This window comes from Oryzias latipes, chromosome 7 (genome assembly GCF_002234675.1).
Source record: "Oryzias latipes chromosome 7, ASM223467v1".
Classification (NCBI taxonomy): Eukaryota; Metazoa; Chordata; class Actinopteri; order Beloniformes; family Adrianichthyidae; genus Oryzias; species Oryzias latipes.
The window spans coordinates 31536433-31560774 of NC_019865.2; the positions used below are offsets into that span (position 1 = coordinate 31536433).

At 44.2% G+C, this 24342-nt stretch overlaps 1 protein-coding gene across 2 annotated transcripts; it reads left to right on the top strand.

Moving 5' to 3' along the window:
• The first annotated feature begins 24 nt into the window (after positions 1 to 24).
• Positions 25 to 23951, top strand: LOC101160298 (glucocorticoid modulatory element-binding protein 2). 2 transcript variants are annotated; one of them, XM_023957052.1, is made up of 11 exons: positions 25 to 190; positions 415 to 468; positions 4770 to 4931; positions 7901 to 7980; positions 8078 to 8202; positions 14211 to 14314; positions 16224 to 16378; positions 19360 to 19428; positions 19591 to 19728; positions 21578 to 21700; positions 21799 to 23951. In XM_023957052.1, exons 3-11 carry the CDS (start codon positions 4804 to 4806, stop codon positions 22386 to 22388), a joined length of 1512 nt encoding a protein of 503 aa, XP_023812820.1. In that variant the 5' UTR covers positions 25 to 190; positions 415 to 468; positions 4770 to 4803; the 3' UTR covers positions 22389 to 23951. The 2 variants fall into 2 exon arrangements, with proteins under 2 accessions (XP_023812820.1, XP_023812819.1); XM_023957051.1 differs by lacking the exons at positions 25 to 190; positions 415 to 468 and adding an exon at positions 3853 to 4059.
• Positions 23952 to 24342: the final 391 nt, after the last annotated feature.

The following is a 24342-nucleotide window of genomic DNA, read 5'->3' on the forward strand; positions in this document are numbered from 1 at the left end:
GGTCACGAAAACGGGAAACCTCCCGAAACCTGCTCCATGGAAAGGCTCGGAAAACCTTTCTCCTCCGTTCAAACACCGCGGTCAAGTGAGCCGACATCTGCGGAAGTGCGGTCTCGCTAGCCGTCTCTGACTTTGCATGCGCGTTTACATCATAGTTTACGGTCCACACCCCCAGCGAGCTAAAAAGACGGTATGAAGCGCTAATATCACCCATGTCACAGTTACCCATCATCAATTAACATGGACTGTGCTCAGAAATCAATGAGAGCTGGTATAAAGTGATAATGCATACTTCGTCTGACATTAACCCTTACATATTACTTATTTATTTGGATGCATGCACATGTATATACATTTTCATTCATGACTAATTATCCAAAGTTTGATACATCTCTGTTGATTGTTTTTCTGCAGTTTGACAGAGAAACAATCACTCCAGCTCCCCGGGGTGCTTCCAGATTCCAGTTGGTTCGTCTCTGCTCCTGTACTTGGTCATGTACTTTGTTTCTGCTCCTGTGCTTGGTCGTGTACTTCGTCTCTGCTCCTGTACTTGGTCGTGTGCCTTGTCTCTGTTCCTGTACTTGGTCGTGTACCTTGTCTATGCTCCTTTACTTAGTCATGTACTTTATCTCTGCTCCTGTACTTGGTCGTGTACCTTGTCTCTGTTCCTTTACTTAGTCGTGTACTTTGTCTCTGCTCCTTTACTTAATCGTGTACTTTGTCTCTGCTCCTGTACTTGGTCGTGTACCTTGTCTCTGTTCCTGTACTTGGACGTGTACCTTGTCTCTGCTCCTTTTTAGTTAGTCGTGTACTTTGTCTCTGCTCCTGTACTTGGTCGTGTACCTTGTCTCTGTTCCTGTACTTGGTCGTGTACCTTGTCTCTGCTACTTTACTTAGTCGTGTACTTTGTCTCTGCTCCTGTACTTGGTCGTGTACCTTGTCTCTGTTCCTGTACTTGGTCATGTACCTTGTCTCTGCTCCTTTACTTAGTCGTGTACTTTGTCTCTGCTCCTGTACTTAGTCGTGTACTTTGTCTCTGCTTCTGTACTTGGTCGTGTACCTTGTCTCTGTTCCTGTACTTGGTCGTGTACTTTGTCTCTGCTCCTGTACTTGGTCGTGTACTTTGTCTCTGTTCCTGTACTTGGTCGTGTGCTTTGTCTCCGTTCCTGTACTTGGTCGTGTACTTTGTCTCTGTTCCTGTACTTGGTCGTGTGCTTTGTCTCCGTTCCTGTACTTGGTCGTGTACCTTGTCTCTGCTCCTGTACTTGGTCGTGTACTTTGTCTCTGTTCTTGTACTTGGTCGTGTACTTTGTCTCTGTTCCTGTACTTGGTCGTGTACTTTGTCTCTGCTCCTGTACTTGGTCGTGTACTTTGTCTCTGTTCCTGTACTTGGTTGTGTACTTTGTCTCTGCACCTGTACTTGGTCGTGTTCTTTGTCTCTGTTCCTGTACTTGGTCGCGTACTTTGTCTCTGCTCCTGTACTTGGTCGTGTACTTTGTCTCTGCTCCTGTACTTGGTCGTGTACCTTGTCTCTGTTCCTGTACTTGGTCGTGTACCTCGTCTCTGCTCCTTTACTTAGTCGTGTACCTTGTCTCTGCTCCTTTACTTAGTCATGTACTTCGTCTCTGCTCCTGTACATAGTCGTGAACTTTGTCTCTGCTCCTGTACTTGGTCGTGTACCTTGTCTCTGTTCCTGTACTTGGTCATGTACCTTGTCTCTGCTCCTTTACTTAGTCGTGTACTTTGTCTCTGCTCCTGTACTTAGTCGTGTACTTTGTCTCTGCTCCTGTACTTGGTCGTGTACTTTGTCTCTGTTCCTGTACTTGGTCGTGTACTTTGTCTCTGCTCCTGTACTTGGTCGTGTACTTTGTCTCTGTTCCTGTACTTGGTCGTGTACTTTGTCTCTGCTCCTGTACTTGGTCGTGTACTTTGTCTCTGTTCCTGTACTTGGTCGTGTACTTTGTCTCTGCTCCTGTACTTGGTCGTGTACTTTGTCTCTGTTCCTGTACTTGGTCGTGTGCTTTGTCTCCGTTCCTGTACTTGGTCGTGTACCTTGTCTCTGCTCCTGTACTTGGTCGTGTACTTTGTCTCTGTTCTTGTACTTGGTCGTGTACTTTGTCTCTGTTCCTGTACTTGGTCGTGTACTTTGTCTTTGCTCCTGTACTTGGTCGTGTACTTTGTCTCTGTTCCTGTACTTGGTTGTGTACTTTGTCTCTGCACCTGTACTTGGTCGTGTGCTTTGTCTCTGTTCCTGTACTTGGTCGCGTACTTTGTCTCTGCTCCTGTACTTGGTCGTGTACTTTGTCTCTGCTCCTGTACTTGGTCGTGTACCTTGTCTCTGTTCCTGTACTTGGTCGTGTACCTCGTCTCTGCTCCTTTACTTAGTCGTGTACCTTGTCTCTGCTCCTTTACTTAGTCATGTACTTCGTCTCTGCTCCTGTACATAGTCGTGAACTTTGTCTCTGCTCCTGTACTTGGTCGTGTACCTTGTCTCTGTTCTTGTACTTGGTCGTGTTCTTTGTCTCTGCTCCTGTACTTGGTCGTGTACCTTGTCTCTGTTCCTGTACTTGGTCGTGTACTTTGTCACTGTTCTTGTACTTGGTCGTGTTCTTTGTCTCTGCTCCTGTACTTGGTCGTGTACCTTGTCTCTGTTCTTGTACTTGGTTGTGTACTTTGTCTCTGTTCCTGTACTTGGTCGTGTACTTTGTCTCTGTTCTTGTACTTGGTCGTGTTCTTTGTCTCTGCTCCTGTGCTTGGTCGTGTACTTTGTCTCTGCTCCTGTACTTGGTCGTGTTCTTTGTCTCTGTTCTTGTACTTGGTCGTGTACTTTGTCTCTGCTCCTGTACTTGGTCGTGTACTTTGTCTCTGCTCCTGTACTTGGTCGTGTTCTTTGTATCTGTTCCTGTACTTGGTCGTGTACTTTGTCTCTGCTCCTGTACTTAGTCGTGTACTTTGTCTCTGCTTCTGTACTTGGTCGTGTACCTTGTCTCTGTTCTTGTACTTGGTCGTGTTCTTTGTCTCTGCTCCTGTGCTTGGTCGTGTACTTTGTCTCTGCTCCTGTACTTGGTCGTGTTCTTTGTCTCTGTTCTTGTACTTGGTCGTGTACTTTGTCTCTGCTCCTGTACTTGGTCGTGTTCTTTGTCTCTGTTCTTGTACTTGGTCGTGTACTTTGTCTCTGCTCCTGTACTTGGTCGTGTACTTTGTCTCTGTTCTTGTACTTGGTCGTGTACTTTGTCTCTGCTCCTGTACTTGGTCGTGTACTTTGTCTCTGTTCCTGTACTTGGTCGTGTACCTTGTCTCTGCTCCTGTACTTGGTCGTGTACCTTGTCTCTGTTCCTGTACTTGGTCGTGTACCTCGTCTCTGCTCCTTTACTTAGTCGTGTACTTCGTTTCTGCTCCTGCTCCTACACTTGGTTGTGGGTCCTGTCTCCCCTGATGTTTCTTCGTTGGAATCCGTTTTTTAGGAGTTTTTCCTGACTGAGAAAGAGGGTCTAAGGGCAGGGATGACCAGTTTAGTTTAGTCTGTTTAGTTTAGCCATTAATTATTAAATTCTATGACTTTATGTTCATTACGATTTCATGTTCTTATACAATTACTGCTTGAAATAAACCATTTTCAAATCCAAATCCAACCTTTTGTGATGTTTTAATACATCGAGACACACCTTTAGTGATAAGTGTGATAACGTTTGAGGAAATGTCTGATAGAAGAATTAGAAATGAATTTGATCCTAAAATCCACCAAAAGGAGAAAGCACAGACTCCGCCTGTGGACGTTCGCCGCCCAGACTGTAGGGGGCGCTCGTCTGGCTCGGTGGTCGCGTGTGTTCAGTGTCAGTCAGCAGAAGAAGAGCGAAAGCGCACTGCACGGAGTGGCTGCAAACATACGGGCAGTAAATTAAAATGTTGCGTCAAGATTTAAAGAGTTTTTTCGTGTTTTAAAGTTTTACAGAAACAACAGAAAGACTGTAGATAAATGGGTTCATGCTGACGTATTTGGTCTGGACTGGTTTAAGCTCACTTCACTACAAGCTAGCATCCAAACACAAGAACTAACAGGTAACCAATGATATTTACATTTATTTTAGTTATATATATATATGTGAGAATGTAGAATTGGCAGTTAAATCCTTCAATTTGAAAAAAGTTTACAAAATCAGAAGGATATTTTCTCTTTGATCTGGTTTGGCCGCAAATATATTTTGACGGTGAAAGTTGGCAAACATAATGAACCGAGTTCAGTCAGTTTAGTCAGTAATACAAACCAAATAATCGAAGAACAGAAGATATTTGAGACATTTGAGGCGGCTGGGATTTCCCTGATCTGACTGTCAGATCCAGAAACTCTTATAGATGCAAGGTCAAGATCTTAAAGAATCTTTTAACGAAAACAACAATCTAACAGTTGAAGGTTTTTGTAAGAAGTTAGAATTTGAGTTGTGAGCCTCCATAAAGGTCCCGGCTGCTCCTCCTGTCTGACTGAACCCCAGTCACCATCATCATCACCATCATCATCATCATCATCTTCCTCTCTGCTCCTGACTCTTCATCAGTCTCTAACATGGCTGCTCTTATTCGGCCTGTAATTCTGAGAAGGTTGTCATGGTGATGAGTGTCAGACGCACACATCCCTGCCTGGCTCAGAGGCATCAGCGTCCAGAACAGTGTTTGTTCACAAAAGACGGAGAATCACGAGGAAATGGCTTTGGTTTTAGAGGTGATGATCACTTCACATTTCTCTGTGTGTGTGTGTGTGTGTTGTTTTTGAGGCTTTCTAGCAGGGACAGAGCGGCGCCGTCCTGCATGGCTGCATCAGACGTCGGCATGAGTGAGGTGGTGATCGTCACCCTTCCAGAGGCCGTGGAGCTCCCGTCGGTGGTGGAGGAGGACAAAGCCGTGCTGGTGACTGCAGAGCTGGCACCTCAGGCTGGGTAACACACACTCCACATGTGATGGCAGCGTCAGAACCCCCTCACACATGTGAACCCCAGAACCGCCTCTCTGAGCCTTTGACCTCTAACTGATGATCTACAGGAAGACGTGGATGTCAGTCATTGAAGAGCAATGTTTGGTTTCTTCAGTGGTTAGCTGAGGATTCAAACCTTCTCACTCCTATTAGACGGTCACTGTGAGGACAGAATGAGCCGAATAATGGACGTAGTGCTTTTAAATGACGCTGACATTCACGTGAAAGCAACCATTGGGTAAAGTAGAATATTGAGAACATACAAATGCATTATTCCTGAAGTCTGGCTCACTGATATTCATGGACGGCAAGCCTAACTAAGAATGTTTGACCTCCTTAGACCTGGGGCCTCATTTATAAAACTTTGCGTAGGATTTGCGTCAGAAGTGGCGTACGGATGAAACATAGGACGTGCGTACGCACAGAAATATTCGGAGTTATAAAACCGTGCGCACGCACATCCTACGCATCTTTCCCTTAATAAATCACAACCAATTCTAAATGCAGCGCAGCTTTTGCGGCCTCATGACACGCCCATAGTTGCCCATAAATAGTCCGTGAAACGCCCACAAATGAATATTCATTGATTGTGAAATCATGGCAAACACAGAGAGAAAATCAAAAAAACGTAACTTCACTCAATGTGAAGTAGAAGTTATCGTTGGCGAGGTGGAAAAGAGGAGAATAATGTTGTTTGGAGGGCACAGTGTGGGCATTACTAATGCCAAAAAGGCACTTGAGTGGCAGACGGTGGCAGACGCCGTAAATGCTGTAGCCTCACAACCTCGGACCGTGGCCGAAATAAAAAAGAAAAGATCGGACATCAAAGTCGAGGCAAAAAAACGTCTAGCGCTGAACCCCCCCCCCCCCCCCACACACACACACCCGTGTCTGCCACGGGTGTGTGGGGGGGGGGGGGACACCGGAGCTGACCCCTCTTGATGAGAGACTGGCGGCTATTATTGGGGAATCCCTATTAAGTGGAGTGGTGACTGAGGCGCAGGGGAACACCGACGCGCCAGATGCACCGGGTGACACACCCCCAAAAGCTCCAACAGATGTGTTCACTCCGAATTCTTCCATTTGCCACATCTTCTAAGAGCGCAAGATCAGCCATTGTGCGTCATTACGCATTGTGATGCGGCATTTTATTTCCCTCCATTTAATTACATCTGACAAGCTACAGATGTCCGTAATAATCGACGTGGAAAAGGGAAATTGATCAGCAAATGTAATTTCTTGTTGCTTTCTGAATGGTTGAGACATACGTCATACATTGTTTTATCAAAAATAAAACAAACTAAAGGCATATGCATGAATACCACAATTCCATAGCTTATGAAGAAATGTTTTACTATGAAAACAACTTTCCCCAGTGGACAATTAATGCATCTCTCTCTATCTATACATCTGTCTGTCTGCACCTATATCGTCTCCTCCAGACGGACACATTAACGAGAATATCAGTTTTGTACATTATTTCGTTCTGTTAACTATATTATTTATGAGGATGAATTGCACTACATGCCAATATTGCAGAACATATTTCACTTTTCTTTTTGCAAATATGTGTTCATTTGAATTTCTGTTGTAATTTTCGTTTGATTTTTTTGTTTGTTTCACTGCTGATCGATCAAACGGGTGTTGGTGTAGCTGTTAATTGTAAGACTTTCTTTGTGAAGTCTTCATGTTATTTATGAGAGGAAGTATTGTCATTTTCACTTTCACGTGTTTCTTCCATCTGCCGACGGTGTCGCCGTTTCTCATTTCACCCGTTTTTGTGCGTGCGCCTGGGTCAGAGCTTGCGTGAAGGACCGCACATTTTCCCGTCAAGTTTGCTTTTTATAAATATCAACTATTGCGTAGAGAGTGGCGTACGCCTTCTTTTGTGCGTACGCAACGTTTATAAATGAGGCCCCAGGTGTCCACATGTGTGGACACCTCAGTCTTCTTTACGCAGATCCTGTGATACACGTGTTGGGTGTTAGCTTTAATATTAGCGAGGGTCTTAAGAGGTTAAAGTGGAGAACGGAGCGCTGCCAGAGGGTTTGCGTTTGTCTGCACCTCTGTAGATAGAAATTCAACTTCAAGCATGTAGTTTCTCAGAGCACTTTGAGGCAAACTTGTTTCTCTGTTGTTGGTGTAACCCTTGTGCTATCCTAGGCACTTCAACGTTGGGAGTTGGGTCATCTAGACCCACTAGACAGTGCTCTAAACCTTTTTTCTTCAATGATTTGTGATCTTCACTGGTGTCCATGGATTACATGAACTCCTCTTCACCTTGTGTGTCAATGTAAGGGCGGGATCGTCTGGACCCCATAAGATAGCACAAGGGGTAAACCTTTGGTTTGGATCACCAGAATGTTTTAAAAGAGTTTACAAATATTCCTCAATTTAAAAAAATGATGTAAATTAATCTTCAAACGATTCAAATATATTCTCTTGAAGAAGATTAGAGAAGTTAAAAGGAGCCATTGTGAGAAGTTTCTTGTATGATGTTGGGTTGATGACATTTGCAGCAGGTCGGTCACAGGTTTTATTTTCATTAGTGTTAACTGAAGTACACAACCTAGCTGAGGTTGTGTACTTTCATGAAACTATGAAAAATTCGAACCAAAACGTAAAAGAAACAAACATTTCTTTCTTGAAAGTGTTCGTAAAAGCATTCTTTGAAATGTTCATCTGTTGTATCTGCATGAAGTGCCATTGAGCAAACGGACAACGTACTGTAGAAACGACCTGAAGCTGTTAGCATGCGGATTCCACACGCGACGCTTCCAAGAGCTGAGCTGCTGTTTCCAGCACAACAGTTGGTCCTCTGTGTGTTTGGTCTGAAAATGATGAGTTCATACACTGAGTATCATCAAATAAAAATGCTTTTTATTAAGAAAAGTTTCAAGATTGTCTTCCTGAGGAAAACCTGTGTTTTGTCAGGGAGGACGTGCTCACCGTGGCGCCCGTGGAGGCCGAGGCCAGCGACGCAGCTTCTCTGTCAAAGGAAGAGACGGTCATCGGTAAGCTGCTTCCTCTGAACGTGTCTGCCGTCTGTTCCAGGATGTTTCCTATCCTCTGGCCTGCTGTGAACTGACTGCCCTCTTTTCCTGACTGCAGTGAAGTTATCGGAGGAGGTGGACGTGGAGGCTGACGTCTTCTACCCCATCACCTGTGGGGACGCCAAAGCCACGCTGGTGTGGAAGAAGTTTGTGTGTCCTGGGATCAATGTGAAGTGTGTGCAGGTACTCTCTCTGTGAAAGGCTTTTCTACGGTGGCCGAGAACCGCCATTGCAGCAAAAAAAAAGGAACTTCAAAACAAAACACGGATGCAAAAGTTTCCTTTTGTTTGTAGTTACTTTTTTGGTTTTTCAATTCAATTTTTTCAATTCAGTTTTATTTGTATAGCCCAAAATCACAACAACAGTCGTCTCGATGGGCTTCGAAGTAAAACATGAAATCAAAAGGATCATGAATACAAAGAGTTCAATAGAAAAATACTAAAATGAACTAACAAACTGACTAAGCTATACTGGCATCCCTGCCCTTAGACCCCCCTTCGCGGTAAGGAAAAACTCCTAAAAAAACGGATTCCGGAAAAAAGGAGAAACCTCAGGGGTGCCCACATGAAGGAGGGATCCTCCCCCAGGACGGACAGGCGATTTACCAGAAATCTTAGAGAAGAATTAACTTATCTAAATCTACAACTACATATATAAAGTCCAGCAGACAAGCTTCATCCAGCCGTGGTTGTGGGGACAGTCAAAGGCGCGAGTCGAGCCGGAGACGGGAACCACAGCCAGGTGTAGAACAGTAGTAGAGCTGAGCCAGAAACGAGGTCAACGGTCAGGAACTGGAGCACGGATGAGCCAACTGGAATCTGGAAGCACTCCCACTCACCTGGAAGGGAGAGGGAAAGAGGGACAATACATGAATCGCACTGTACCAGACAAAGGCATGGAGAACTAAAGGATGAATAATGATCAAGAATAGAGGAGAGAGGAAGGGTAGAAGTAGATGAGAAAAGAGGACAGAACCCCAGAGCACCATAGTTACCCCAGCTTCAACTTCTAGCAGCCTTTTAAAACAAATAGTTATTGTTATTAAGTTTAATTTAAACACATTAACATTATGTTAAATAATCTCTGAATACTAGCTAGTCTGATAAAAAGCCTGTCCAAAGAGGAATGTTTTCCGTCTAACTTTGTTTGCAGTTACTTTTTTGTTTCAGTTGTTTTTTTTGGCCCAAAACTGTGGATTGATATTTCTGCCACCACGTTGCACACAAAACTTTCTTAATGAAAATATTAAATATTTGATTTTCAAATTTTTTTCTTTTGCTTTCAAATTTTTCTTTTGCTTTCAAAAATATTTTTGCTCGCAAACCATGTTTTTGCGTGCGTTGTGTCACATCTCGTTTTTTTCCTATCTTTGGTTTTGCTGACCACTCTGAGTGCGACTTACGCTGCATTTCCACTGCAGGTCTTGATGCCCAAATCCGATTTTCTGACTATATCCGATTTTTTTGACGACCCGCTTACATCATCTTTCAAAAGTGACCCGTATGCGATTTTTGCATTTACACTACACAATGCTGAAACTATCAAACGTAGACGTTCTGAGGACTACGTAGCAGCATTTCCGCCTTCTGCGGACCTCCTTCAGACTTTTGTGTGACTGCGGTTGTCATGGAGGCAACGCAGCGACGGAAGGAGGCGTTGCCTTGGGCGCTCCAGAGGGGAGAGTAAAAAGGAGGGCTGCTCGGCCGGCTTATGTGCTTTCTCTGAATTTTGAATGAGGAAGTGTTTGCAGACGTTGTGCTAACAGTTTGATCCAAGTGTTGAACCTTTCCTGCGTGATGACTTTTCTTTTTCCGACCGTGGTCAGAAACGCACAGGAGATTTTCTCCAGGGCCGAAGGCGGATTCACTTTCGGGGTTCACTTTCCCGTTCTGAACCCTCCGCCTCCAGAGTGGGTTAAGAAAAGACTCCACACACACACACGTACGCGCGGTCCCCATCATACACGCCCCCACTCCGCAACAACACAAACAAAGATATAACCGGCTTCTAGCCTGTTCCATAGCAACGGTGTCCAGCTTGATTAGTTACCGTTTGCGTCCCGACCGGGACCGGGACGGAAATAACAGCGGTTTACGACTACAGTCTGAAGCCTGAGGCTGAAAGGTAACACGCTGACAGCAAAATCACCACAAAGGCACCTATAATAAGTCATGTGATCTCAGTTGGTGGTGTCCTGAGTTGACGTCACTGACGTACGACTCGCATTTACTGGGGAATATCCGATTTGTCTGCTTACATGGCACACGCAAATGCACGTATCCGATTCGTATCCGATCTATTTCCACATATGAATGAGGCCTGAATCCGATCTGAGAAAATCAGAACACAGCCACAGCCAAAAAGGTTTTGACATGCGTTGTGTGTCATCTCACTTTTTCCTATCTTTGATTCCTTCTGACAGTTTCAGTTTAGCGTTACAAAGCTGCCATCAAACAGCTGCTGATTGGTCCAGATTCTAACCAATCAGGTGTCTGTGTCTGGTATTGACGGTGGTTGGAGGCAGACATGGACTTTGTGTCGATTCTGTTCTATCGGGGTTCTGCCGTCTTCAACCAGTCTGGCTCGTTTCTCTCAGAGTTAAACCCAGAAGGAGCAGCAAAGCAGCTAAAATGAAACAGGTTTTGTATTTATTCTTGTCTGTGTAGAGACCAACGTGTTTAAAATGTCTGCAGCAGAAAAAAAAAGCCGGGCTCCGACTCTGTCCAGCAGGAAGTAACACTTTTTAAGATTTGTATCTGAAATATTGTTTTATTTTAATTAATAAATGTTGAAATTTTTATTTTATTTTTTTTATTTACCCAGGCTGTGTCCCACCAAGGTGGGGTAGCCTAGACAAGGCACACAATTTTAGCTCCCTCTGTCTCTTCCCCAAACCCTCCTCCTTCAGTGTGTGAGTGCGTGTGTGTATGTGCGTGTGACTGGTCTGAGGCCTGGTCTAAGCCACACCACACTGCACCAGGGTCAGCTGCACACTCCAGTGTGGGCACCTCCACAGCAGGGCCTCAGCCAAGGCTGGTTTCCCCTTGCCGCTTCATCCCAAGACCAGACCTCTACCACACCCATCCATTCATTCATACACAATCTCCCTCCACCCATCCCTGTCCTGAGCAGCCTCTCTCCCCTGCACCACAGTCATCCCTCTTGCATTTAGCGCTCTTTTTACACCCTCTGTCCATCCCATTCGCGGTCTTCCTCTCATTCTCACTCCACTCACATCAGATTCATATACCTTTTTCACCAAACGCTCCCTTTCCATTCTTTCAACATGGCCAAACCATCCCAGTGCCTTTTGCTCTGCTCTATAAGCCAACTCTCGCATCACACCAGTTCTCTCTCGGATGACTTCATTTCTCTGACGATCCATACGCGTCACACCACAGATACTCCTCAAACATCTAAAATAAATGTTGAAATATTAAGAGAAAATAGCTTTTTTTTAATGAGTAATTTTTTTTAAAACTTTGGACAAACGCTCACGAGTTCTAAAACATAAGACCAATTAGCAGCTGTTTGATGGCAGCTTTGTCAGACTATACGGAAACTAATGTTAAGGAAAAAGGGAGATGACACACAACGCATGCGAAAACGTTTTTGGCTGTGGCAGTTATGTCACGCTAAGTCGCGCCCAGAGGAGGATCAAAGATAGGAAAAAAGGAAAAAACCGGGATGTGACACAACACATGGGAAAACGTGTTTTGCAAACGCCAAAAAAAGTTTTTCAAAGCAAAGAAAAATTGAAATAAAAAAAAATTTGAAAAGCAAATATTTAATATTTCGTTTGCTACTTGAGTTTTGTGGGCAACGTAGTGGCAGAAATATAACTCCATAGAAAACCACCATTGCACAAAGAAAGTAACTGCAAAACAAAAAAGCGATGCAAAAGCTTTCTTTTGTTTGCAGTTACTTTTATTTGCAGTTACTTTTTTTGTTTGCAGTTACTTTTTTGTTTGCAGTTACTTTTTTATTTGCAGTTACTTTTTTGTTTGCAGTTACTTTTTTTGCCCCCAGTTACTTTTTTATTTGCAGTTACTTTTTTGTTAGCAGTTACTTTTCTGTTTGCAGTTACTTTGTTTGTAGTTACTTTTTTGTTTGCAGTTACTTTTTTTGTTTGCAGTTACTGTTTTATTTGCAGTGATTTTTTTTCTTTCCAGTTACTTTTTTATTTGCAGTTACTTTTTTATTTGCGGTTACTTTTTTATTTGCAGTTACTTTTTTGTTAGCAGTTACTTTTTTGTCTGCAGTTACTTTGTTTGCAGTTACTTTTTTTTCTTTGCAGTTACTTTTTTGTTTGCAGTTACTGTTTTATTTGCAGTGATTTTTTTTTCTTTCCAGTTACTTTTTTATTTGCAGTTACTGTTTTGTTTGCAGTTACTTTTTTATTTGCAGTTACTTTTTTGTTTGCAGTTACTTTTTTATTTGCAGTTACTTTTTTATTTGCAGTTACTTTTTTTCTCTGTTACTTTTTTGCTCTGTTACCTTTTTATTTGCAGTTACTTTTTTTTCTCTGTTACTTTTTTATTTGCAGTTACTTTTTTGTTTGCAGTTACTTTTTTATTTGCAGTTACTTTTTTGTTTGCAGTTACCTTTTTATTTGCAGTTACTTTTTTATTTGCAGTTACTTTTTTATTTGCAGTTACTTTTTTCTCTCTCAGTTACTTTTTTGCTCTCAGTTACTTTTTTATTTGCAGTTACCTTTTTATTTGCAGTTAATTTTTTTGTTTGCAGTTACTGTTTTATTTGCAGTGATTTTTTTTTCTTTCCAGTTACTTTTTTATTTGCAGTTACTTTTTTATTTGCAGTTACTTTTTTGTTTGCAGTTACTTTTTTTCACTGTTACTTTTTTTCTCTGTTACTTTTTTGCTCTGTTACTTTTTTATTTGCAGTCATTTTTTTTGCCCTCAGTTACTTTTTTATTTGTAGTTACTTTTTTGTTAGCAGTTACTTTTTTGTCTGCAGTTACTTTGTTTGCAGTTACTTTTTTTCTTTGCACTTACTTTTTTTGTTTGCAGTTACTGTTTTATTTGCAGTGATTTTTTTTTCTTTCCAGTTACTTTTTTATTTGCAGTTACTTTTTTATTTGCAGTTACTTTTTTGTTTGCAGTTACTTTTTTTCTCTGTTACTTTTTTTCTCTGTTACTTTTTTGCTCTGTTACTTTTTTATTTGCAGTTACTTTTTGTTTGCAGTTACTTTTTTATTTGCAGTTACTTTTTTATTTGCAGTTACTTTTTTTTCTCTGTTACTTTTTTATTTGCAGTTACTTTTTTGTTTGCAGTTACTTTTTTGTTTGCAGTTACCTTTTTATTTGCAGTTACTTTTTTGTTTGCAGTTACCTTTTTGTTTGCAGTTACTTTTTTATTTGCAGTTACTTATTTGTTTGCAGTTACTTTTTTGTTTGCAGTTACTTTTTTTAAGGGAGCCAGTTTAGCTCGTGCTGGTTTGCGGCGCCTTCCGTCCGTGAAACCAGGGTTCGACTCCGGGCTGCTCCCTGTTCCCTTCTCTACCTCTGTACCGGTTCCAAGCCCGGTTTGAGAAGGTTGCGTCAGGAAGGGCATCCGGCGTAAAACATTGCCAAGTTTACCTTGCGACTTGTTCGCTGTGGCGACCCCTGATGGGAGAAGCCAAAAGTGGAAGACTTATTTGTTTGCAGTTACTTTTTTGTTTGCAGTTACTTTTTTGTTTGCAGTTACTTTTTTGTTTGCAGTTACCTTTTTATTTGCAGTTACTTTTTTGTTTGCAGTTACTTTTTTTCTCTCAGTTACTTTTTTGCTCTGTTACTTTTTTATTTGCACTTACTTTTTTGTTTGCAGTTACTTTTTGTTTGCCGTTACTTTTTTTGTTTGCAGTTACTTTTTTATTTGCAGTTACTTTTTCATTTGCAGTTATTTTTTTTCTCTCCGTTACTTTTTTGCTCTCAGTTACTTTTTTATTTTCAGTTACTTTTTTGTATGCAGTTACTTTTTTTTATTTGCTGCAATGGCGGTTCTCGGCCACCGTGCTTTTCCGCATGTCAGATAAATCGATACAGTGAATGTCAGAACACCGGGTTCATGAAACCTGAGGAAAACTGCGGGCCTGTGGTGGAAACACTCCACCTGTCTGATGAACGACAACAAGCTCCAGTGTGTTGCTGTGTGTGATGCTGATGTGCACATCTTTGTCGTCTCTGCAGTTCAACGAGCAGCTCATCAGTCCCAAAGAGTTTGTGTGTTTGGCGGGAAAGTCCACGCTGAAGGACTGGAAGAGAGCCATTCGGCTGAACGGCACCATGCTCAGGTCAGAACTCCTTCACGGACTGCAGCTTCACAGAAAAACGCTTACAAGTTCTGATGGAGCTAAATCCTCTGTTCAGGTCTTCAAGGTCTGCTTTAGTCATTTCTAAAGGCTGCAGATGCAGAGATGCTGCTGCAGTAACATCCAGTTCTCCTGCTTTTATACTAGCTACAGTTTTCTAGGTCACCAAAAACACTTCTTATACCGTGGTCCGGGTGAATCCTGGATGAATCCTGGATTCTGATTGCCTGCTGGGTTTGCATTAAAAATGATAATCCACAGTGATAACCACACGCCTAAGAAAGTAGTTCTGGCCACATATCTTAAATGTTCTGTATCACTGCGCCGGCTTCTTTAAAACAAACTTCATCTTCTTCATCTGGACAAAAACAAGCGGTAAGGGGAGAACTTTCTCTCTGATCTGATGCTTTATTTAACCTTGAAGACCATCGGCATAGATATCGCTTTCCTTTGTCGCTGCAGCTGAGGACCACGCCGGCTGAGCTGCAGCACGTAACAAATAATCCGCTTTTTGTGAAAATGCAATCTAAACCGAAATAATGACAACAATAAAGGACTAAAAACTGGTTGAATATGTCTTTCTTTTGTACGTGACCATGTTATAAGCGGGTTAATGAACCCCCACGACGTGTGTTAATTTTGATAATGCACACTTTGAAGGCCATTAAGCCTTACATCCAAAATGTGTAAGAGCTGGAAACAGACGGTTTTCAGTCGCTGCTCTGGTTTGGAGGCTTCAGGTGAGGTGTTGGTACACAGAAGAGTCTCCAACAGCTCAGTGAAGGGGATTTAAGAGATGCTGCAGCTGCTTGTTCTTCGGTCCTGTTCTGAACGTTGGAGTACATTTAGCCTCATAAATGCAGGAACAAAATCCATGTGTGCATCAGGTACGGTGGCCCTGAGGGTCAAATCACATCAGGAAAAAAAAACATTAAAGATCATCATAATTAAAAATGTAAAACAAATAATGAAAGAAGCATCAGATTTTAGAATTTAAAGCAAAATTCCAGAAACCCAAACTGAATTTTTAAAAGAATGAAACAAAATAGAAAGGAAAAGTTTGGAAAAGCAAAAGTCATTTCCAGAGATCAAAGTAAAATGTTGAAAAAAGAAAATAGAAGAAGAAACTGGAACAGGTAGGTCCGATGGGACGATGACCTTTGTTCACCTTTTCTACTGGACGTTATTTGGCTTTGTGACATTTTCAGACAGTTTCTTTAAGCTGCTGACCACGCCCACCACCAGAGTTTAGCCATTGATCAATCAAGCCAGAGTTCAGGTAGAACCTCCTCCTGCTTTCCTTCTTCTTCAAACTTAGACGTTATCATCCAGTCAGAGACATCCCATCGTACCCTCCAGTTCCAGCTTCTTCTTTTGTTTCATTTTTAACTTTTCCATTTCTGGAAACGGCCTTTTTGTCTGAAATCTTTTTTTCTGTGGTGTTTTTTGGAATTTTGTTTCTGCTTTCTAAAATGTAATGCTATTTTTTCCTGTTTGTTTTGCTTTTTCATTGTTGTGATCTGTCTTTTGATTTGCTTTGTGTGATTTGATGAGGGATTCGTACTTCAGGCCACCATTAAAAAGACTCCCAACAAATATTAAAAAAAAAAAAATCTTTATTCCAAACATTGAAATGAGGAAGGAACATAGAACAACCAAACAACCGCAACCGTTTGACATGATGAAACCTGGAAACCTAACATTTCCTTTCAAAATAAGAGTCCGGCGTAGGCACAAGTGTTAGCAGGGTTTTCCTTCTCTCACTGAGTTCCTTACCAACCATACAGATTGTAAAAGTGGACTTTCCGCTGCTGCAGCTCTTTAATCACTTGAGACGGAAAACGTCCCTCTGAGCGGCTCCTAACATTCCCATCTGGTTCTGGTTTCATAGGAAGATCATGGACTCTGGTGAGCTGGACTTCTATCAGCACTCTAGGGTCTGCTCCAACACCTGCCGCAGCACCAAGATAGATCTGGTGGGAACTAAGGTATCCCTCTGCAGCGATCAGTCGGACGTGCTTTCTGCAGCCTCGTCCTCCGCTGACCGTGAGTCTGTGACCTCCTCCTATCCCAGCATCCTTCACACACCAGCTGGACTCCGGGGTTCTACCCGGATGTCTGTTGTTCAGTGCTGTGCATCAAGTGTGTAGTCGGTTAAGCACCAGACTAAAGGAAAGCTGCAGACCCACAAACACCCATGCAGACCCATGCAGACCCATTCAGACATATGAAGTCACATGTAGACCCATGAAGACACATGTAGACCCATGAAGACACATGTAGACCCATGAAGACACATGTAGACCCATGCAGACCCATGCAGACACATGTAGACCCATGCAGACCCATGCAGACACATGTAAACCCATTCAGACAGATGAAGACACATGTAGACCCGTGAAGACACATGTAGACCCATGAAGACCCATGGAGACCCATGTAGACCCATGGACACATGTAGACCCGTGAAGACACATGTAGACCCATGAAGACACATGTAGACCCGTGAAGACACGTGTAGACCCGTGAAGACACATGTAGACCCGTGAAGACACATGTAGACCCGTGAAGACCCATGTAGACCCATGGACACATGTAGACCCATGAAGACACATGTAGACCCATGCAGACACATGCAGACCCATTCAGACAGATGAAGACACATGTAGACCCATGGACACATGTAGACCCTTGAAGACACATGTAGACCCATGAAAACACATGTACACCCATTCAGACAGATGAAGACATATGTAGACCCATGAAGACACATGTAGACCCATGGACACATGTAGACCCATGGACACATGTAGACCCATGTAGACACATGTAGACCCATGTAGACCCACGTGGACCCGTGAAGACACATGTATACCCGTGAAGACACATGTAGACCCGTGAAGACACATGTAGACCCGTGAAGACACATGTAGACCCGTGAAGACACATGTAGACCCATGTAGACCCGTGAAGACACATGTAGACCCATGTAGACCCATGAAGACCCATGTAGACCCATGGACACATGTAGACCCATGAAGACACATGTAGACCCATGAAGACACATGTAGACCCATGCAGACCCATGCAGACACATGTAGACCCATGCAGACCCATGCAGACACATGTAAACCCATTCAGACAGATGAAGACACATGTAGACCCATGCAGACACATGTAGACCCATGCAAACACATGTAGACCCATTCAGACAGATGAAGACACATGTAGACCCATGAAGACACATATAGACCCATGGACACATGTAGACCCATGAAAACACATGTAGACCCATTCAGACAGATGAAGACATATGTAGACCCATGAAAACACATGTAGACCCATGGACACATGTAGACCCATGGACACATGTAGACACATGAAGACACATGTAGACACATGTAGACCCATGTAGACCCACGTGGACCCGTGAAGACACATGTATACCCGTGAAGACACATGTATACCCGTGAAGACACATGTAGACCCGTGAAGACACATGTAGACCCGTGAAGACACATGTAGACCCATGAAAACACATGTAGACAAATGTAGACCCATGGATACATGTAGACCCGTGAAGACACATGTAGACCCATGAAGACCCATGTAGACCCATGGACACATGTAGACCCGTGAAGACACATGTAGACCCATGAAGACACATGTAGACCCGTGAAGACACATGTAGACCCGTGAAGACACATGTAGACCCATGTAGACCCATGAAGACCCATGTAGACCCATGGACACATGTAGACCCATGAAGACACATGTAGACCCGTGAAGACACATGTAGACCCATGTAGACCCATGAAGACCCATGTAGACCCATAGACACATGTAGACCCATGAAGACACATGTAGACCCATGAAGACACATGTAGACCCATGCAGACCCATGCAGACACATGTAGACCCATGCAGACCCATGCAGACACATATAGACCCATGCAAACACATGTAGACCCATTCAGACAGATGAAGACACGTGTAGACCCATGAAGACACATATAGACCCATGGACACATGTAGACCCGTGAAGACACATGTAGACCCATGAAGACACATGTAGACCCGTGAAGACACATGTAGACCCATGAAAACACATGTAGACCCATTCAGACAGATGAAGACATATGTAGACCCATGAAGACACATATAGACCCATGGACACATGTAGACCCGTGAAGACACATGTAGACCCATGAAGACACATGTAGACCCATGGACACATGTAGACCCATGAAGACTCATGTCGACCCATGTAGACACATGTAGACCCATGGAAACATGTAGACCCATGTAGACCCACGTGGACCCGTGAAGACACATGTAGACCCGTAAAGACACATGTAGACCCGTGAAGACACATGTAGACCCATGAAAACACATGTAGACAAATGTAGACCCATGTAGACCCATGGATACATGTAGACACACACGGACCCACGTGGACCCTTGAAGACACATGTAGACCCATGCAGACCCATGAAGACAGATGTAGACCCATGCAGACCCATGAAGACAGATGTAGACCCATGTAGACCCACGCCATCTTTATTTCATAGATGATATTATTTCATTAGTTCAAATGTTGGTTGAAAATAGTCAAAGTCAGATCAAACTTGTGTCGTCTCCTCCTGCTTTCCCTCTGTCTGTCTCATGACATGTGAAGCCCCGCCCCTGCTCTCTCCTGGTAGGTATATTTGTGCGTGTGTGGGTGGGGGGGGTCACATGTGGCTGTTTTTTGATCAGCTGACTTAAGTGAGGCGTGTCTCTTGGATTTGGACCTGTAGTTGTTCAATTGATAAGAATATTTTCTCTCAAATGACAAGAAGTTAGATCTGCTTTTTACCCAAAAGACAGTTTACTGAAATGAAACCAACAATTTATTCCTGTTCTGTGTGTGTGTGTGTGTGTGTGTGTATATTTGTGTGCGTGTGTGTGCATATGTCTGTGTGTGGGCGTTTGTGTGCATTTGTGTGTGTGTGCATGCGGTGCTTGTGTGTGTGTGTGTGTTGCAGTGAACGGAGCCGCTGCATCTTTGTCAGAGGGGATGGAGGAACCCTCAGAGTGGGTCACAGCGATTGGAGGTGATCAGCTTCACACACACACACAGACAGACTCACACACATAGGCACACACACAGATTCACACACTCACACACACACACACACACACACCCTCACACACACAGGCATAACGCGCCGCATTATGGGAACAGGCAAACATCCTCAGTGTGTGTGTTGGTCCAGAGGACTCGGTGACGTTCTGGCGGGCTGTGAAGGAGGCGGGTCTGCTGGAGGAGGTGGTGGAGGACTTTCAAAAGGAGCTGCAGGAGGTGTTGAAAGGTCTGCAGGAGAGGGTGTATGATCCTCCTCTGCAGGTGAAAGGTCAGACTCTCTCTCTCACACAGTTGACAATATGGTGGTTTCACAACATCTGCAGCAGAACCTGTAGAGCCACACAGTACTTTTCCTGTTTGGTTTGACAGGAAAACTGCGGCACCGTTGCTGTTTCCTTATCCTCACTGTAGTATGCTGTCAGTCAGTAACACACATGTTGTAAATGCTAAATGGCGTATGCCTGTCTAGCCCATCAAAGCCTGATGGCGGCTCTGCTAGCCTTCCAGCTGTTCTATATTTGATGCATTTTCAGCTCAGATTGTTGTAATTAGTTAACAAACATTTTGATACAGTCTATATCCTTAGTTCTACTATACACTCCAAAATTCTTCTAAAATCAAACATTTCAAGAAAAAATATCTACTGGCCCTGTAATCACTTATTATTTACAGGATATATGGAACCAGAAACTACGACAGAGTTTTAGGGCCACCAAAAAAAAAAAAAAAAAAATTAAAATTATGAAATTTTATTTTATGACTTTTATCTTCGTAAATTTACGAGATAAAAGTCATAGATTAACAAGGAGAAAACACCAAAGTTGTCCGTTTATCGGAGCATCGCTTGAAGATGAAAGATGTGGAGCCTTTTGTGAAGCTTTATTTTCGGATTATTATAGGTTTAAAACAAAGAGATTCTGAACCTTTGGCGACTCAAAATCAGATTATTGTCAGTGGAGCCGGTTTTCCGGGGTTCAGTGTCAGTAAAGCGGACTTTCATATGTAAAATAAGGAGCTCAGAGACACGTTTGGGTGCAGAGGATCGCTGCAGCTTTTATTCTCCTTTTCATTCACAAACCCTGAAGTTCATCTGTCACCTTACGTCATGAACCTGTCATCAGATCCGAACACCAATGCGGAAGTAAACATCCCGTTATATCATCAAACAACAAAGATGAATGAAAATAGTCTATTATATTAGCATTAGAACATTGAAAATGCCAAAAATAGTGCTCCTCCTCCTCAGACGGAAGCGTCACACAAACGTAGAGATCTTGTCTTTGGTGGAGGAAGAAAGGATTGAAGTGAAAAGCTGCAGGGACACCGATGGCTTCATCGGGCTGCAGGGATCCTGCAAACCAACCATCAATAAATAAAACTTTAATAAATTGTAAATCAAACAAATGAGCTTCCAGATATTTGGAACGTTCAAGTTCATTCAGCTCACATGTTCAACTGAGTTTAGTCGGTCTGCTCTGTTGCTGCGCGGCGTTCACCTGCTGCTCTGCATGCTCACTTCCACTTAAAATCGTAAATTTACGAGTTTTTTTCTCATAAATTTTCGAGTTTTTATCTCCTAAATTTACAAGATAAAAACTCGTAATTTTACTTTTTTTTTTTTTTTTTGGTGGCCCTAAAACTCCTTCGTAAGAAACACTTAAGTTCATTTCTGGTTGAAAATACGGGCTGTGTAAAAAGTCACAATGTTAGGTCATGAGCTCCGTACTTTAAAACGAATAAAAATAAAATTCTAAAACACACAGAATGCCCTCAACCCCCCCCGACCCTTTGCACCCATCAAACACAAACGTAAAGGGACACGTGAAGAAAACTCAGAGGTTGTGTCTGAATACATTCACTGTTTTTTAGTGCTGTCTGAAACTACAACTCCAAAATCCACAGTCCTAGAAATTTCCCAGAAGTCTCTGCGTAAAAGCAGTGTGCATCCATGCTCACTAGATCAGTGAACATAGACCACAATGCATTGCGTTTGAAATTTTTTTGGAAATTCTCTGATGTGAGCGGTTCCACATCAGGTCACGTCTTCCTCCTCTGGAGGTTCCTGATCTGAAGCGTGTTTCTCTTCCTGCCGTTCAGCACACGCTTCTTCTTCCCAGATGCGGTTCTACTCAACAACATAGTGCAGAACTTCGGCATGTTGGACCTGGTGAAGAAGGTTCTGGCGAGTCACAAAAACCAGATGGACCACTACAGGGAGCAGTACACGCGCAGCCTCGTCGGTCAGTCCTGAACCGTGAGGGGGCGTGGCCGCGTGCTCAGGTTGGGTTGTGATGGTGGAGGGGGGGCCGCTGACGGTTTGTGTGTCTCACCTGTGCAGCTCTGGAGCAGCAGTGTGACGAACACAGGAAGCGGGCCAAAGAGCTGAAGAGTAAATCGCAGCACCTGAACAACGTCCTGATGACCCTCACGCCCGTCACCCCCCCACCCGCTCTCAAGCGCCCCCGGCTGACCCGTGCCGTTTCTGGCCCCGCCACCATTGGTGCCGCTCCCACCCAGATCACGCTCCCTCTCAGCCAGCTGAGCGGACTGCCGCTGGGAAAGGTTCTGACCATGGCAGGAGGCCAGCCAGGCGCCAGCCTCGCCGGCTACACCCTCCTGACCTCCCCGCTGGCCGGGTCCGAGCTGGTGGCCGACGCCTCCAACGTCGCCCTCCTGTCGCCGGGTCAGGAGGGCGCAGCCGGCGCCGGCTGCTCCGCTTCCTCTGCAGCTTTCGTGAAGATGCTGGGACCCCAGTTCCAGCTGGTCACACTGCCTTTCGCCGCCTCACAGGGCGCCGCCGTGCAGCATCAGGTCACCGGCGTCATGGTGGACGCCATGGAAACAGCTGCTGAGGAATCACAGGAGGAAAGCCTGCCTGATGGAGAGAACGAAGGTCAGCCAGATGAGGTGGGGGAGGAGCACCAGTGAGGGGGAGGACAGCTGCCCCCCACTACCCAGCTCCTGCTGAACTGTCACTCAAGCTGCAGAGATGTTTGTGTGTGGGGGGGGTGTCTGATGTGTGTTTGTGTACAAATTTACTCCATGACCCTCCGTGTTATTAAACCTTCAGTTCTCAGAGCAGCCGGTAGATGTTGGACTCCTGAAAGGTCCGGCAGGGTTCTGGGCAGCAGAACCGGACTCACGGTATCTGTGCTTCCAGCTGCAGGACGCTTTCCTCTGCTCCTTCACCGCCAGAACTGAGCAGAACTGCACCGAGTCCTCAGCAGTCCCAGAATGCTCCTTGGTGTGGAGAGAGAGCTCCTCTTTTTATCGTGACCCGATCAGATTCACTGCAGCCGGGAACAGAGACCGGTGTGACCAGAACAGCCTTCTGGACCACCAGACCTTCCAACTGGTTTTTCCTGATACCTTTGTAAGATTCCCTCAGATGGAGAGAACTTCTTCTTCTAGTCCTTTTTTAAGAGTAGAAACAAAGAAAGGAGCTTCCTCACACTCTCCTGCTGTGTCACCAGAGGATCTGCAGACATCAAACTGTTTGATCGTTCTCTGACGTTTGCAGTAGAGTCAGTTGTCCCGTCAGTGTGAGCAGGAGGACGCAGCTCCAGTCCCAGAGGGGACAATGTCAGGAAGGTTCTGGGTCATCTCCTCAGGTTCTGCTTTTTGTTACTCACCCATCAGTTCACGTGTGAAGAGAAGTGAACCAGAAGAGCGCCTACAAATAATTCTGGAAGCCTGCTGTTTCACGTCCCACTCCCATCCTCCTTTGATCTATTTTCAGAGTCTTCCCAGTGGTTTCATTCAAATTATGCTCTTTTAGCCCAAATCAGAAAAGGTCTTCTCCATGTTCTGAACATGGAACCACCTCTGAACCCAGATCCAAGAGTCACAGCAGAACTTCAGTCATGAGACGTGTTGCTACAGGGAGGGGCTCCCGGGTCTGACCTGCAGGTCTTCAGGGTTCTCACCAGTTCACTTCTGGTCCAGGAACTGCCTGTCAGGCAGACAGACACATCACCTCAAAGTCCTGACATGAACCAGCAGTCTGTCTGCCTTCCTGTCTGTTTGCCTTCTTCTTTGTCTGTCTGCCTTCCTCTCTGCCTGCCTCTCTGCCTCTCTGTCTGTCTGTCTTCCTTTCTGTCTGTCTGTGTTTCTGCCTTCCTCTCTGCCTTCCTGCCTGTCTGTCCTCTGAGGTCAGCTCCACACATAGATTCTGTTATAGATCTGGGATGTCTGTGAGCAGAGATGCAGAGTGAATGTCTGCGTTGAGGCTGATGTTCTGAGTCTGACTGCCTTCATCATTTGTTGAAGTCTTCCTCAGGTCAGTGGTTTCACTCTCATGATTCAGATCAGGATTTCAGTCTCTAAGTCCACGGCTGACTTTGGATTTTCACAATGCAGACTGAGGACAAACAGGAAATGAAACTTTTTGTGGAAATGATGACGGCACACTTGAGTCAGTGAGTCTGGATCTGCCATCTGACATTTCAACTTTTAATGTGTAGAAATAAAGGATGAAGAATTGATACACAACAGTGAGGTCCACTTCTTCATAATCTGAGGTTAGAACAGCAAACCCTTCCTGGAAGCGCAGCAGACCTTTGGGCTTCCACAAGAGGGCGCATCAGGCTTTCCCTTTGCTCCAACCAAAGTCCACATGTTGAGCTGAAGCTGCCCCCTCTTTTGTTTGGTCTAGTCCAGGGGTGGGCAATTCCAGGCCTCGAGGGCCGGTGTGTCTGCATGATTTCCAGATAGTCTTGCCCTACTCATGGCTGATTACCTGGTTCAGGTGTGTCCAGCCAATTAGAACATGCCAGAGCAGGGTATGCTGGAAAACATGCAGGAATGCGGCCCTCAGTGCCCACCTCTGGTCTAGTCAGTGAAGTCGTGTCCGCTTGAATGGGATTAAACGGACATCAGCACG